Here is a 17,621-nt window from a genome sequence, read left to right on the forward strand (position 1 = left end):
ATGTTTGGCGGAACGAATCGATCTGTTGCTAAGGGGTGGGGAGGGTTTGGGGGTAAAGCCAAGAACCAGTTGAGAATTGTTAAAAGTTTCTTAAAATATTTATTGTTGTCTTAGGAGCTAGCTTAGATTAAAATCAGTTCATTATGTAGGACAAACAGAGATTGAATGCGGGCAAGATCTAACTAAAGCCCCGTTCGGCGTCTAAAATATTCCGGATCCAGCGAAGATCAGGAACGGGATCAATCGCAGCTAACTGGAACTTGTGGAACGGAGCTCAAACCTGATGTGAAACTAAACCTACACTAGAGCATGCTGACTGCACTGGGAATTATTTGATATAGCCATAATCCTGCTTGATCATATCGGCGGCCTTCTCGGCGATCATAAAGACGGGTCCGTTCGGATGTCCGGACATGATCTCGGGCATGATGCTGGCATCTGCGACACGCAAATTGCGTATGCCATGGACACGCAGGCGGGCATCCACAACCGCCGCCCGATCCGATTTGGGTCCCATCTTGGTGGTGCCCGAATAATGGTAAATGGTGAAGGTGAAGTGGCGCACATAGCAGGCCCAGTAGGCCCAGCTCTTGTAGGGATGCTGCTTGCAGGTGGGTATCTTGCGCTCCCACAGCTTGCCATCGATGGCCTTCATGCCCCGCTGCTCCATCAGGCTGATGGCCTTCAGCAGGCCACGCACCGAGATGTCCACATCGTACGGATGGGCAAAGTAGTTGGCATGTATCAGCGGATACTTGAAGGGATCGCTGCTCTTGAGCATGATGCGACCGCGACTCTTGGGCCGCAAAATCATGGGGAAGATCATGAAGGCATTCAGCGCCTTGTCCTCAATCTCGGCGAACAGCGAATCGTAGATGGACTTCTTAAGGCCAAAGGCGCGTGATATGGCTGGATTGGATGACATGGAACCGCCCACCAAGAATAACTCAATATCCGGCCAGCCATCCTCGTCGCGTTCATGATCCAGATCCCAGAAGGCAATTGCCTCACAGCCGCCGGGCGAACCATACGGACCTTCTCTCCGATTGAACCGAGTCAGCCAGGTGGGATCGGCAAAGTCTTCGAATTTCAGTGAAGTGGCATTCGTTGTAAAGGTCACCGCCGGCGCCGTGTGATCCTGCAGATTGTAGCCCACGGCCAGATCCGCAATCGGCTTTATGCCCACTTCGCGCAAATGCTTGGCCGGACCGACGCCTGACAGCATCAGCAACTGGGGCGTGTTGATGGCGCCCGCCGAGACAATCACCTCCTTGCGAGCGAGCACCTTCTGCATGCGTCCGTCGGTCTGGACCATGATGCCATAGGCGGTCTTTGTTTGCGGATCGATGAGCACCTTGGTGACCAGCGCCCTCTTCTTCACATGCAGATTTTGACGCTTGCCCTTGAGGGGATAGAGGTAAGCGCGATTGGAGCTCCAGCGTGTCGAGTTGCGTGTGGTGGTGTGCAGAAAGGCGACACCATTCTGAATGCGTCCATTATAATCGCGATATTTCAGGCCGTCCTGTTGGGCGGCATCGACAAAGGCCTCCGATATCTTGGAGCGCCAGTTCACATAGCTAATTTTCACCGGTCCGTCGCGTCCCACAAAGTCCTCCTCTGCATCTGGAACGCTGCTGCCCTCGTATTTCTTAAAGTATGGCAGCACATCCTTCCAGCTCCAGCCGGGATTGCCCAGCGCCTCCCATCGATCATAGTCACGGCGATTGCCGCGCGTGTACATCATGTAATTGAGCACGGAGCTGCCGCCCATCACCTTGCCGCGCGGCCAATTGCAGCGATTGTTGTTCATTGCCAGGCAGGCGTGATCCGAGGGCTGGGTGCGATACTTCCAGTTCATTTCGCCCAGCTGCAGAAAGTGCGCCACAATGGGCACATCCATGACCAGACGCTCCGGTCCGCCCGCCTCCAGCAGCAGCACTTTCCACTTGGGATTCTCGGAAAGACGCGCGGCCAGAGCACAGCCCGCTGTGCCGGCGCCCACCACAATAAAATCATATTCGCTTTCCATTTCAATGGTATTATCATAGTTCTCCAGCTCGACATCCGATTGGCCGCGGCGCAGGAAATTGATCGTCTCGAAGAGCACATTCTCGCTCTGGGCGGCGATCAGAGCTAGGCTGCCGAGCATTAGCCCCACCAATAGCTGGCATTGATACACTTTAGCCATATTCTTAGCACTTCACTTGAGGTTGCACACAAAAAAAAAAAAAATTGTTTTTCTATATATGTGTTCAAATTGTTCTTTGGATTGTTTCTTAGACGTTCTTTTGAGTACGGACTGTGCGCGCATGCGTGGCCCGTGCCGTTAGTTCGTCTTGCCCAATCGGACTCGTAACTGGTAATGCTGACAATCGCTCTGGCCAAGTTCAATTTAATATTAAATATAAGCGCTGCCGTCTCGGCCGAATCGTGTTTGCGAATCTTTTCGGCAGCGCGCTCGATCGGCAGCGCGATCGTTGTTCACGTTAACGATTACTGCCAAGAATCTTCAGAGCGGCAAACAGCAGCAACAGCAGCAGCATTGGCATGACTGTGGACACGTTCACAAAGCCAAATTGAAAGCGAAATTTGAGCGAACGCACTGACATTGACTTGAGCTGATCGTTCACACGATCACAGCCCCAGAGCATATTGACCAAATTGCGGAAGCTACGCAAAACTGTCTGCAGCTTGCAGGGCAACCTAAGGGCAATCTCGAGGGTCCAATTTTGACATCCATTTAAGCGGCGATTCTCGATTTATTGTCTGGCCCGAAGATCAAATCAGATCGATTGCCCGTGCTCTCAATGCGGAAGGGCCCACCATACGCGCACAGCCCATTTTTTTGTTTCTTTTTCTTATTTTTTTTTTTAATATTCCATTTAGCAACAATATGTCAACCCATTGGGGAGCAACGCATAAATTGTCTGCAACGATCGCGTTGGCTGATCGACAAGAGCATTGTCAAGTTCACCTATACGTTGTTTTCTGCTCTGCAGAAGGCTTGTAATTAATTTAATTTATGCTGTGCTTACGGAAAACAGTTGGTCGATCGACAAGAACAAGGGCAAAATCATATAAAGGTTCCTTACGGAACACGCAATTTGATTTTATGAGCATCGACTTTGTCAACCCATTGGCTAGAAGCTCTAAAAATGATACAGATAATATCGTCAATAAGATCTTTTGCCTGCAGCTACTGTTGAAGACTTTTAAGACATTTATTAGTTGCAGTAGAAATTTGAGACCAGAAGACTCATGTGGTCTTCAAAGGAGTCGCGACGCACGCTGAAATATATGAAATAGTCAAAAACCTTGAATGGGAAGTTCACAGACAAGCTCTACACGATCTCCAGCCTGTGCAAGAGTCTGGCTTTTATATATTAGTTGGCCAATTTAAGTGTCCCATTCTGTTCATCCAAAGATCGCATGCTTTGTGGAAATAAATAAGAAGAAGAAATAATAAGAAAATATCAGAAGACTTTTGGCAAATATTTATGAGTCAGGATATTGTACACAATGAATGACTTATGATCTAAATATAACCAAGTGGGCTGTGTTTTATTCCATGGAAACAATATCAAAGATCCCAAATATCGTTAGCTAGACCACATGCACGATCCTCACTTATAACTGTCACCAATTGGTATTGGAAAGAAATGGAAGAGCAGACAAAAAAAAACCACAACGATCGTTGGGTGAGCGGCAAGATCCCCGCCAATCCATTTTCTATTAATTTGTGGGGCATCACTTTCGCTAGCTATAGTTGTGATCCTCTTTGATCATATCGGCGGCCTTCTCGGCTATTAAAAAGACCGGCCCATTTGGATGACCCGCAACCAGATAGGGCATTATGCTGGCATCCACCACACGCAAATTTCGAATGCCATGGACGCGCAGGCGCGCGTCGACCACGGCGCTGGGATCGCTGCGTGGTCCCATTTTGGCCGTACCGGAATAGTGATAGATCGTGAAGGTGAAGTGACGCGCATGACACGCCCAGTAGGCGCGGGTCTGACGTCCGAGATGACGGCAGGCGGGCAGCTGCGTCTCCAGCACGCGTGCATTGATCGCCTTGAATGCGGGCTGATCCATTAGGCTGACCGCCTGCTCGATGCCGCGGACTGTTATGTTCAGATCATAAGGATGCGCGAAATAGTTGGCATCGATCAGTGGATGCTGCTGAGGATTGCGACTCTTGAGCCGAATGCGTCCGCGACTCTTGGCGCGCAATATCATTGGCATGATCATGAAGGAGTCCAGTTTGCTGTTCTCCAAATCGCCAAAGATGGTCTCATAGATGTCCGCCCTGACGCCGAATGCCAGCCGCAGTGCTGGATTCAGATGCAGGCTGCTGCCTGCCATGAACAGCTCCATGTCCGCCCAACCCTTGGCACGCGCATCATCGTCCAATCCGTAGAAGGAAATGGCCTCCACGCCGCCTGGATTGCGCAGGGGTCCTTCGTCTCGCAGATAGCCGCCCACTGCATCCGTGTTCACAATGTTGTGTATTCTCAGCGAGCTGGCGTTGCACAGAAAGGTCACTGCTGGCGCCACATGATCCTGCAGATTGTAGCCCACGGCCAGATCAGCAATCGGCTTGATGCCCACCTCGCGCAAATGCTTGGCCGGACCGAGGCCCGAGAGCATCAGCAACTGAGGCGTATTGATGGCGCCCGCCGAGACAATCACCTCCTTGCGAGCGAGCACCTTCTGCATGCGTCCAGCGGTCTGGACCATGATGCCATAGGCGGTCTTTGTCTGCGGATCGATGAGCACCTTGGTGACCAGCGATCTCTTCCTTATGTGCAGGTTGGGCCGTTGGCCCTTGATTGGGTAAAGGTAGGCGCGATTGGAGCTCCAACGCGTACCATTATGGACCGTGGCCTGCAGATAGGAGACGCCCAGCTGAGATGCGCCATTGTAGTCGCGGTGCGGCAGGCCCGCCTGATTTGAGGCCTCCACAAAGGCTGTGGCAATAGGGGTCCGAAAGAAGGAGTAGCTGATGCTGACCGGTCCCTGGCGGCCGGGTCGCGACTTGCCCGTGTCCGCGTCGGGTATGTGCGAGCCCTCGTATTTGCGAAAATATGGCAGCAGCTCGTCATAGCCCCAGCCGGGATTGCCCAGTGCCTTCCAGCGATCATAGTCATGGCGATTACCGCGTGTGTACATCATGTAGTTGAGGACGGAGCTGCCGCCCATCACCTTGCCGCGCGGCCAATTGCAGCGATTGTTGTTCATCGCCAGGCAATAGCTGTTGGAGGCCTGTGGCCGATATTTCCAATTCATCTCGCCCAGCTGCAGATAGTGTGCCACAATGGGCATGTCCATGGCATAGCTCTCCGGTCCGCCCGCCTCCAGCAGCAGCACCCTCCACTTGGGATTCTCGGAGAGGCGGGCGGCCAGAGCACAGCCCGCGGTGCCGGCGCCCACCACAATAAAGTCATATTCAGTGAGCAGCTGGTCGCGCTCGTCAAGGGCCTCGAGATCCATTTGATTTTGACCACGTCGCAGCAGCTCCAAAGCATCGGCCAGGGCATTGCCATAGTAGCTTTGGGCCACTGCAGCAGAGATCAGGCACAGTGGCCACAGCATGAGTAGTTGCATGCCCATCCGGAGAGTTGAGCTGACAGCGAGCAACTGAATCAACAATTAGTTCGGGAATAGAATCCATTAGAAGAAAGGAAATTCACTACTAGTTAATCACATTTATATCCGAGCTGATGTTTTAATTACATCGAACAGCTGCTGGCATCGGGTCTTGCGGAGGGTAGCTCGAGCTGGGGTTAGAGTCTCACAATGCGTTTCGCGAGGCAATGGAAACGGCAATTATTCAATATGCAGTTGCACTTAGCTGCGATTAAGAGCATGATTAATGAAGAGAAAACACTCTTAACCATATACCTATGATACCGATAGTAGATAATATTCAACTGCTGACCTGCCGTATGCTCTTTTCGAGTGAGACATTTAACTGATTTACAGCATTTTTTCCGGGACAATTCTTGATTCTTGCATAAATTTCTATGCAAATTTTATTGTGCCTAGAACTTTCGAAATACGTATACGATAGTATCGAAGATAGTCGGTTATTTATTGCAAAAACATGAATGCAATAGGAACTAATGCGATAATTCGTTTTCCCACCTCAATTTAAAAAAAAAAATCACAGACGACAGGTATAAAGAATTAATTAATCCTATACAGATCAGAGTAGCTGTAAACAGAATGCAATTAGAATTATGTTAAATATAATACAAAACAAAATATAAATAATAAGCTAATAAAAATGTCATCCAATTGCATTAGCAAAAAAAATGGTTCAGATTAAAGACGAATATTTGACGAATAGTTTGAACGAAGAAATATAATTCGAAGATCAAAAAACATGCCAGACAGACCGAGCCAAGCAAAAGATAAATTGTAGAGTATAATGAAGGAAACATATGCATATCCAATTAGAGCAGACAACAGGTAGTTACAACAGGTCTCAATAAGAGCTTAATGCCTGGCTTTAGCATTAGGAAATCGCAGATAAGTTCGAGTGACCCCTAGGAACAGACAGCAATATCTGTGGAGGAAACTAATTAGATAGAATTGCAAGTAAATGGAAGTTTTGCAACTGTCGTGTCGGCTTAACTGGAATGCATAGTAATAACTGAGCTAGAGAGGGAACATGGCAAACGCTCTGACCGATTATAGTATTTAAAAATACGTTAAGAGAATCTGTAAGTTCGCTGTTAATTCGAGTGACCCCTAGGAACAGAGAGCAACAACTGTGGAAGAAACTAATTGGATAGAATTGCAAGCAAATGGATGAAACTCAAACGACGAGTCGGATTAACTGAAATGCATGCTATTAGCACAGATAGAGAGGGAGCGTGGCAGACAATTTTACGGGGTATAGATACGTCAAGAGAAAACCATTTCCGGATCGCTGTAAATTCGATTGACCCCTAGGAACCAAGAGCTAGAGCTGTGCAAGAAACCCTTTAAATAGAATTGAATGCATAAAACTCAAATGTCTTTCAGGTTTAACTGAATTGCGTAATATTACCAGAGTTGGAGAGGGAACATATCGAACGATCCGAACGAGCATATTATTTTTAGATAAGTTAAGGGAAAACCATTTCCGGATCGCTGTAGTCGCACGATCGTCTGAAGACCAGCACTACTATGCTAGTAGCATCAGTAGATCGCTTTGCAAGTTCGAAATTGCAAATTCAAAATTCTAAATAACTTGGCTGATGGCAACGGATCGTGGCTTGTGACGAGGTTTGACTGCAATCAGTTGCATGATTCAACAACAAAATGTTGTATGCGCTCTAGAACTTGCCCAGCTGCCGCTCGAAACCATTGAGTTTCATCATTTGCTGGACTTTGTTTTGTAAATCTTTTAATTATTTCCGTTTGCATGTGAATGATTTAACAAGAGAATGGGCTTCGAATGGGCGACCTATTGTCAGCGTCTGAAGTCGCAGCATTGAATCGTAGAATTTGTATTAAAGCACGAGCGCCGACCCATGACATACTAAAAAAAAAACAACAAAAAACATAGCCAAAAAGATCTTTCAAGTTTTTTTGTAATTTGTTTAAAACAGTGTTTGATCAAATACCAACAACTGTTTAAGTAAACACACTCTTTTGACGGGTTCTACTACTTAGCATAAAGTCGAAACATTGCAAGCGGTTTTGGGATTTAAGTTTGTAAACTTTCCATTGTATGCAAACCGGTTTTAGTTTAGAAATTAATAACCCATAAATGGAAATGGAAAATTATTCGAATGCAAGCACAGAGCTGTAATTATGACAATTACAACTACATTGTTTTACAACTAATTACAACATTGGAAAAGGAGAAAAATTCAATTGTGGAATGTTTCGCCTGCTGTTTTTCAGTTTTCTATACTTAAAATCTGTATGGAATTTATTTTATTTTCTCTTTTTTTAAAGGTTTTTTGTTATTATTATCATATTTGTTTATAATAGTAGATCAATCAGCTTAAATAATTCCAAAGGCAACAACTTTGATATAAATACAAAAATAAAGTTTTTTATATTGAAATATTGAAATAATAAGACATTTTAACTATCTAATCGATCAGGTGAATCTTAAAATTAACTTCTTTTAATAAAATGATTAAGCAAAACAAAACAAAAACAAATAAACAGCCGCAAAGTCAGCTTCTCATTTCGTTTGTCAACACGAGCAAATCACAAATCAAAAACCGCAAGTTTGAGCTTATGTCAAGAACCAGATTTACTTGAATTTGATATACCCTTGAAGAGGGCATTATGAAGAGGGTATTATGTTATTGTCACGAATAGTTGGAGCTGTCTTTAATGCCATTCAACTATGGTTAATATTACAGGAAAACTGAATATTTTATAGACATTTTTATCTTCTGCTTTTCAATATATATCTTAGTTTAACAGGCAAAAAGCTCTTCCACTGAGTTGGGCCCATAAATTGTGAATAAAACCGAGCTGAAAAATGGGCACATACCCTTTGGCTTCATTTACCAGAAAAGCGCAGCTATCTTGACCATAGCGAGCTTGACAATTGTCTTCACATATCCAAAGTATCTGCAAAGCCGCATTTAATCGTATGAAGCTCAATCTGTCAGATATAAAGCTATGCTATGAAAGTATTGCCAGGTCACATGTTGGCAAGGGTGTTTAGTAGGCGGCTTGTCGTTATTGTTCGGGCTCAGTTATTTGTTGTCACTCTTGTGCAGGGTATGCGTCGGCGGCTAAAGCTGCGGCAGAACCTTGCCGGCAAGTTCTTGGCAGAGCCAGTTGGTCCGTTGGCTCGTTGGCCCGTTGGCCCGTTGGCTGGTTGGCGACCAAGGTTTGACAAGAATCGATGACATTCAGGCGGCGGCATTCGAGTCAAGGTAGCGCCGTTGCCAACTGGTGCGCAATTTCGCAATAGTTGGCAACTCTGCGCGCCTAACGGCAATTAAAGTTTTCGGCACAATCGATAGTTAGCTGCTGTTGTTGTTGTTGTTTTGCCAATTTGCTGCTAAGTAGTCAAGAATTTTGTTAGCCGTTGTCTTTGACCGACTTTTCAACCGGCGAAACTGCGGCCAAATGCGTTTGGCGGCTGTTTTTCGTCTTTGTTTTTCCTTTTATGGCGCGAAATTGTCACTGTTATTTTTCTATTTGTCTTTTTAGTTTAGGGGACGCGACTCTGACATTTGTCTGCGTCTGCGTGGGCGTGGCACTGTGGCATGCCACTCATGAACTCTGTGCCTGTTGCAATACTTTGGCTCAATCAGGCAGGTCCGTGTTGACGCAGCTGTTGCTGGAGCATTTCAGCCAAAAAAAAAAGCATGACTGCGATTCGATGGTCTTGTCTAGTGATGATGACTGGACGGTTTTTTTTGGTCTTGGCTTAGCCCCAGCCGCTTCACTAGCCATTAATTTGTCGCCGTGTAGATTGTTCTTTTTGGCGACAGTCGTCGGCATACTTGATTGTGTTCAACTGGGTGCGACTCGTTTTCAGCCTGTTGCGGCTTATTTTTATTAATCAGAATTTACATACAATACGCAGCTACGCACTATTGGGGTTTTTTCTGTATACCCTGTAAATGTTTGGTCTGCAACATGGGGTATACTTTATCTGTGACTCAACTTTCGGTCTGAACTCGGGAATTCTGAAAGCTAGAGCTCTGAAATTTGGTACGCAGTCTTTTTGGCCATAAACAAAGCTAATTCATTTGAAATATTTAATATTGTCTAAGAATTTCCTAAGTTACAGTCATAAACTTTTGGTATACGCGTACTTTTTTATATAGTATTTATATTCTTTGTATTTTGAACTGTCTGAAAAGTAATTTTCCGTTGAGCATGCGCGTTTTTTATACTCATGTGTATATTTAGTTTTCAAACTTGCTTGAACAGCTTTCCGTCTCGATGTACTCTACATTGCTGCTCTAATTGAATGTATATTTTTCTGTGTATATTATTCCGCTGCATTAATTATTGTTTAATGCAAAGATTTAATTAGTTTGAAGCTAAGCTAAATGTTTGTGGAATCGTATTGACTGGTATACATCTAGTATATCGATATCGTTGACTCTTGCTAATGAGTGAATTTCACAATCGCATAGCTTCAAATCGTTTGTATTGTTTTGCTACATTTATGGATTCGATTTGTAGACACTCGTAAATATTTATTTTGCAAACAGCCGTAGAATAAGCATATATATCTGTGCATATATTCGAGTAGAGAGAAGTTGCGCCCTGTTATATGACTAAACATAAAAAATCAACCATAAAAAAAACAAAAAAATAACAAAATGAAAAAAGCCAAACATGAAAATCGTTTTTTGCAGCAATAACGAACCAACACACAAATCTTCTACCAAAGAATCTTCAAGGTTGCCAGCAAAAGACACACAAAAAACACCGTCAAGAAACCAAGAAAGAAACAAACTAGCGCTGATTGCGAGAGAGAACGTTAGAATTGGTAGTAAAAAGCAATAAACCAGTTTTGAAGTACCGCATTCGATAAATGCATAGATAATTTGTGTATCAAAAATATATATAAAAAATTATATCAAAACTCCACAGCTGAAGATCTAAGCCGGTCAAACTGAAATTTTTTTATTATTATCACATGTTGCAAATACTAAAAATAATAATAGCATATTACTTAGCCAATTTGTTAGAATACAGTAGGGTACACTGGGGTACAGAAGGGTACAGTAGGGTACATTAGGGTACATTAGGGTACATTAGGGTACATTAGGGTACATTAAGGTGCAGTAGGGTACAGTAGGGTACAGTAGGGTGCAGTAGGGTACAGTAGGGTACAGTAGGGTACAGAAGGGTACAGTAGGGTACATTAGGGTACATTAGGGTACAGTAGGGTACAGTAGGGTATAGTAGAGTTATTAAGAGTACAGTTGAGTACATTAAGGAAAAGTAAGGTACAGTAGGGTACAGTAGCGTACCGTCGAGTATGGAAGGGTAGTGTATGTTAAAAAATATTATAGTATGGTACATTTGGATTCACCATGTAACTGTACCTTAGGGTACTTTAGGTTTGATAAATTTAGTAAGACTACCATATGCTGCATATAGGGTACGGTAGTGTACCATAATATATAATATACAGTTATGTAAAATTGGGTACAGTTGTTTCAATTAGGTACACTTGCATTCATTGGGCGGCATAACTCTTCTGTGTAGTACTCTGAGTTAAAGTAGGGCCCAGCAATTTTCAGTAGGCTGGAGTACTTAATTCAAAAAACAACAATTCAAAAAGCTCTGCCTTGTCTGACTGAAGCTACAAGCATTCAAATTCCGAAAAGCAATCAAATTGTTGGCATACATCTGCTAGCCAGGTACTGTGAATACGACAACAACAACAAGCGGCAGCAAGATGTCCAGCTCCGGTGCACAGGAGCAGCAGCAGCAGCATCAGCAGTTAAATAGCAGCATTAAGAGCCACAGTGCGGAGGAAGTGGCCAGCACCCCGGATCAAGTGGAGTGGGCGCTCCATGCTAAGCCGGGACCCTCAGCTGCCGCTTTGGCCAGTGAGTTATCGCCGGTGAACGGCTATCAGGAACAGGTGGCAACATCTGCCCCTGCTGAGCAGCCAGTTGACCCCGAGCATGAACAGGAGCTGGACTCGCGCTGGGGCCGCATGTTGCGCACGATGACCCGTTGCCTGGTCTACTGCACCGAGCGCCTGGCCGCCGGCTTTGGACTGAGTCGCCAGCAGACGGCCTGGTACAAACACTGCTGGGACAATCCAAGTCCACATCCACGTGGCATCACCATCCTGGGCGCCACGGATAGATTCATAGCGCCGCACTCCATGATGGCAGCAGCTGCGGAAGAGAACACGATTTGATTGCATCTGATTCTCTTGATATTTCGAAATATGATGAAATGATAGCCTAGCTTCTCGATAAATTATATAATAATGTCTTGTTCCCTGAATACACTGCTTTTTTGAGCTGTTACCACGGACACACCCCAAGACCAGTTTCTTTCATCTCGGGTGTCTAGTGTCACGTTTTTGACGTGTGACAAATTAATTAATTCGTTGGAATATAAAACGCAGAGCTATTGCTTTAATATCTTTGTGATGCAGTCGCTTCTGTTTTATTTGATTATTTTCTTGTGGATAGTATTTCTATTTTAATATGTGTCAGATATCCAATCTTGAGCACGTGCATAGCGGGTATTAAACGGTTTTGCACGGTGATTGAATAGCACTTTTTCAATACTTCTCAAATTGCTCTACTACTTTGAACACACATGCATCCATTGGTTTGATTGATTGATTGATTTCCGCCTTTGATGATTTACGCACTTTTTCCACACTTGCGGTTGAAATGAACCAAAACTTCATCTAAACGTGAAATTACATGAGATTGGGTAAATACAGTAGGAGCTGTCCGTCTATCAATCCATCCGACAATCCGTCCGTCAATCTGTCCGACCATCCGTCAGTCAATCAGTCAGTAGAAATAGTTTTTTGTATAAGTATCCGTCTGTGGGTTACCATTCGTCTTATTGAGACACTAGAAAAAGATCGTTAATCTTCTCTCTACACATTCCATATATATTTTTTTAGGCAAATAATTATTATAATCTTGATAGTGACAACTATTTTGACAGCTGTCTACACCCACTTTGTGCATTTCCTTCCTTCTTCTTCCGTTCTGCAAGTGTTTGAACTCTTGCTGAATGCCGACACTTAAAAATGTTTTATGTATATTTTTTTATTCATTTGATGTGGCGGATCGTTGAGCCGTTGACGTCACTTCCAGCTTGTTAAATACGAGAAAAAAAATCTCAAATAATTGCACACTTTAAAGTGCTCACGAGCTGACCGCAAACAAAAGTGCTACCAAAATAATTATGAGCCCAGTCAACTGAATGGCACTTGACTGACAATCGGCAATTGTCAGAGCTAAGATCTGATTCAAACTGAACAATTGTCCACATGCTTGGCAATTATGCATTATATGTTCAAACAACAAAAGAAATAACGTCTAACTTCCACACGCCGAAGCCCTAAATGCCCTTTTGATTGTCGTCAATAATATTATGGAAGTGCAATTTGATACGTTTATGCAGATATGTGGCCAGAATAATGTAGCTTGTGAATGCTGATTTTCTTGAAGGTAGCTTGGAAAATGGAAAAGCTCAAAAAGCGAATGATTCCTCTTATAGAACTGTATAAAATAGAAAAGGGGCTCTCGAGAAATTCCACCCGCAAGTGTGGAAAAATCGTGTTTTTCATGTTGGTTTGCAACATTTTGGTTAACTATTCGATCGGCCTTAAACTCATTTTCTAAGAGCTTTGCTCGAATTCATTTGAGGGGTGTTTCACACTTTTTGGAAAATCGATTCCTTCTCGGCATAAATGGGAGTAAAAGTGGGTGTAGACCTATAAAACGAACTTATAATAGCGCAGATACAAGTCTATTGTAGCTGGAAATGAATTTGAATCCGAAACATCATCCACCAAATTTAATATCTTGTAATATATTTAACTTGATTTGTCTTGCCTCTTCACAAATATTATAATAGCCTGGGGAAGGGTATACAAATGGGTTCACACTGAAATCGAAAATGTTGTTCAACTGCCAAACGTTGGGCTAGTGAACTTCAAGAGCTGCGTCACGGCAGTCATCGGCCGGACAATCGGCTTATCGATGGCCGATTGTCCGACTGTCCGATTGTCCGACTGTCCGATTGTCCGACTGTCCGATTGTCCGACTGTCCGATTGTCCGACTGTCCGATTGTCCGACTGTCCGATTGTCCGATTATCCGATTGGCCATGCTACGTAATGATATTCTATATGCACAATCGAACAATTAGCGATTATAAGCGCACATATTAGATAGACGATTCAGTTACAGCAAAACAAAGCAGTTACATTGATGAACCGCATATATGCGTACATTGTCTGTTGGGTATTTTAATTGGCGGGCCAGTGGCCTATTTCCGGGCATTGAGTAACGCCCAGCGCTCTTGAAATTAAGTCAAGGTCGCCGCTAAGAATTCTAATAAACCAGTCGCCGAGAGCCAAGTGTGATAATGATGCCGTTGATTATGTTGCCACTTATATTAGTGTAAGCCGTGGAAGCGATTATAGCTACTTAAATACAGGGCCAAATCTAGAGAGGGGAGACCGGTTGGATGCAGCGTTAGATGTTCTGTAGAAGCGTTCAAAACATTTCCGTCTCCAACAGACAATCATTAATAACAATTTCAATGTGACGTTGTAATTTTTAAAATAGCTTCAATAATTAATACACAACCTCTCACTCTCTCTCTCTGTCTCTCTCTCTTTACAGGTGAGCCCAAACTTAAAGTCTAGCTGGTTGCGAAGCGTGCGTGGTAAAAACTTCTTAGCCCTGAAATTCTTAATATTTTTTTCTTTTTCAGTTTAGTTTTTATTGTTGGTGTTGTTGTTTTTTGTCTTTTGGCTAGAGATCAAGTTCACTGGGTCTGGGTCAACTGGGTGGGCTGCGTGAGTTGGCTCTTGTCTAACGGATTCGCATGCAAATGCTAATTGACAAATCATATCAGACTATAACAAGTTTATTAACCTCTAAGTGGCACGTAACGACGCCGAACAAAAAAAGGAAGTTCATGCATTCGATACTAAAATACAAAAAAAAAACAAAAACAATAACAACTTGTTGCCCGCGCAGAGTTTGTTGATGCGATTTAACTTCCGTCAGCCATTGACCCAGTTAATGGCTCGCTTTAGCTTTGCTTTGCATTGCCAAATTTTTATGTATCTACGTCCAAGATTTGTTTGGCTCGGCGAAGGGCACACCTGGTGACAAACGGCAGAATAAGCCAACAGCAGCTGCAGCCAAATGCTGCATGTGCTGCGTCTGCATGCAACGTTGCGTATACGTTATGCTCAAACCAAGCTTTTCAAATGCCATAATCACGTGTAAACGTAATTTGTAAATGCTCTGTGCTCGTTTCTATAATTATTTAAGTCCACACAATGAACCAAATTTGCCAACTCAAACGCTGTTAGACTCCGAGCTCAGGTGGTCTGTTTGGGCGGACGCTGTGCTCAGAGCTTATTTATGAGGGAACTCTTCTAATGGCTGCGTATACGTAATGCATCAAATATTCTAAATGCTCGAGTTGAGAGTGCCTTACAGTCACATACCCTGTAATAAATGTAACATACAAGCGACCACAAGAGATGCGAGTGCTTCGCTGTCACATACCCTGTACTAAGTGAGGGGTAGCCTACACACGCCCACGAGAGATCACATGCCAAACTAACTCTGAATTAATTTCTGCGTGTTCCTTTCTAATACTAGAATCGAATACGCAATGCTTAAATAACTTTAAGTGCTCTAGTTGTGAACGCTTTACGATCACATACCCTGTACGGGACAGAGATAGCATGCAAGAGTTAAAAGTGCCTTACAGTCACATACCCTGTAATGTAGATGTAACATACAAACGATCATAAGAGATGTGAGTGCTTCACAAACACATACCCTAGATATAGGCTACAGGGGTCCAATAGACCACATACCCAATATGATTTCTCTAGCTAACTCTGAGTTCATTTCTGCTCAAGTTGTGAATGCCTCACAATCACACACCCTATAGTATATATAGTCTACAAATGCGCAGAAGAGATCACAAGAGGAAGTAAAAGACAGTAAATAGTTTGAGCTCTAAGATACCCTGTATTCGCTCTTGGCTTAAACAAATGTTATTATGGGCTACTAAATATCTTGTGCCTGCACACAGCACACATATGTATGACCCTCTTTGCCTGAGTACAGGGTATAAACAGGTATAACAATTTGCTCGCTTTACCGCACCTCCTCGACGACCTTCAACTGCGTATTTAACCGCCTGCTGACCGTTAGCCAAGTGTAAAATGTAGCTGTAAAATGGTCAAGAGTCAACTCTTAGTTTTTTTTTTGTTTTTGTTAGCTAAACTTTATTAATTAAGTCAACCAAAATTAACATTTTATCGCAGAGCCAGTTTTTTTTTTGTAGTGGAATGTTTTCTTGTGCCATTTGGGAAGGCTTTCCGGGCAGGGTCTTAGCTTTTAACACCTTGTGTGCGTATGTGTTGGACACACGTTTCCGTTTTTTCTTAGCCGGAAAAATACCTAATGCAATTTGCATTGATTAGTCAATAGTCAGTCGATTCAAGCTGTATTGAATCAATGGAGTTTCCGGCTTCCGATGTTATGGACATGAAAATTGCTGTTCAAGGTCGCCAATTTTAAGCTCTTGAGATGATTTATGGCCAAATTGTTGGGCGTTGTTCGCGGCGAGTGGCTCGTGTTGTGGCCAAGTTCAAAGTTGAATTTATCGCTGATGCGCCCTTTGTCAGGGCCAAAAAGAAAACAAATAACCAAAAACTTGTAACAATGGGAGTGCTCGACTAGGTGATACCCTCATCTCTAGTTACCTTCTGCACAGCGGTTGTGTTGCTTCTTTTCATTTTTTTCTTCCACATCATCGATAAAATGTTCTTCAGTTTCTTTCCGATTCTTATAAAATTGTAAGGGCTTAAATATGCTAAACCCTACTGTGAATACATTAAAGCGCAAGTATTTATCTTGATTTGTGTATACCATATGAATATCTACATACATACATAGTGCGCCTAGCTCTAATCATTTTCGAGCTATGCTTAACGAGTTCAAATAGGGAAACAGCTTGGAGAATTGGGGAACTGACCTGATTAGCTCGAGTCAGCTCAACGTCCTGATCAAGAGAATATAATATCGATTTCTGACTGTTGCATACATGCTCACACAATCATTATACCCTTTATTTGACCCATTTTCAATGGGTTCAGGGTATCAGAAGCCGTATATGGCGTCGATATCAGGTTCTGTCGCTCTTTGGTAAAACTGAAGCAACGAGCTATTAATTCAGCTAATTTCATTCAATTTGCATTTGCGTGTCATTTTGTGCTTTGTCATTTAATGACTGCGCCCAACTGTTGGGCTATATAAATTTCTCATAAGCTAGATATGCGCCTGGCGCAACTATCGTTTGTATGAAGCAAATGCTGCCTTGCTGACAAATCAATTATTTACCAAATGCAATTGATTTGCATTTGATTTAATACAAACGACAAAAAGTGATTTTATCAAAACAAGAATTAATAATCTAAGCTAAGCGATTACTTTATTTCAAATTGTATCGATATTTAATTTTTGTAAATTTTAAATTTAAATTGATTTGCGATTAATTGCCCCATGGAAAGGAACGTAAATATTGTGTTGTTTTAATATTAAAAGTGAGCGTAAATAAATGATGTCAACACATTCAATGAACGTATGCAAACAGGCCAATTTATAGCTTATAAATAGTTAAAAGCAATTAGTTGAAGTTGAGCGTAAATAAATCATGTTATCAAATTCAATGAATGCCAATTACTTTAAAAAACGTTTATGAAACGTTTATAAAGTATGTAAATAATTATAAAATTGCCTATTTTAAAGTATATTTGCGTCTACTTTCATATACTCGTGCATTTATTCATCGTATGAGGCAGCCATTCATCGTTGGCTTAGCCATCTCTATGGACACGCCCCAGTTGTTTGCTGTTGACAATTTTTGTGTTGCCTGCTTTTA

At 43.1% G+C, this 17,621-nt stretch overlaps 3 protein-coding genes across 5 annotated transcripts in view; 1 reads left to right on the forward strand and 2 right to left on the reverse strand.

The window, feature by feature from the left end:
- LOC115766895 (flotillin-2) overlaps positions 1-17,621 on the forward strand; it is a 119,560-nt gene that overhangs the window by 11,839 nt on the left and 90,100 nt on the right. The gene's annotated exons all lie outside the window — the stretch shown is intronic.
- LOC115766893 (glucose dehydrogenase [FAD, quinone]-like) lies at positions 122-2,212 on the reverse strand. The gene has a single exon (XM_030710965.1). The coding sequence runs from the start codon at positions 2,186-2,188 to the stop codon at positions 329-331; it is 1,860 nt and encodes a 619-aa protein (XP_030566825.1). The 5' UTR covers positions 2,189-2,212; the 3' UTR covers positions 122-328.
- Positions 3,492-5,613, reverse strand: LOC115766894 (glucose dehydrogenase [FAD, quinone]-like). Its single transcript, XM_030710966.1, has one exon. It carries the CDS (start codon positions 5,611-5,613, stop codon positions 3,757-3,759), a length of 1,857 nt encoding a protein of 618 aa, XP_030566826.1. The 3' UTR covers positions 3,492-3,756.

Source organism: Drosophila novamexicana, unplaced genomic scaffold (genome assembly GCF_003285875.2).
Source record: "Drosophila novamexicana strain 15010-1031.04,08,12 unplaced genomic scaffold, DnovRS2.1 tig00001270-arrow-arrow-pilon, whole genome shotgun sequence".
Lineage (NCBI taxonomy): Eukaryota > Metazoa > Arthropoda > Insecta > Diptera > Drosophilidae > Drosophila > Drosophila novamexicana.

Bases quoted from the DNA above. Each gene is read 5' to 3' on its own strand.
- LOC115766893 (XM_030710965.1), bottom strand. From the start codon at position 2,188: ATGGCTAAAGTGTATCAATGCCAGCTATTGGTGGGGCTAATGCTCGGC.
- LOC115766894 (XM_030710966.1), bottom strand. From the start codon at position 5,613: ATGGGCATGCAACTACTCATGCTGTGGCCACTGTGCCTGATCTCTGCT.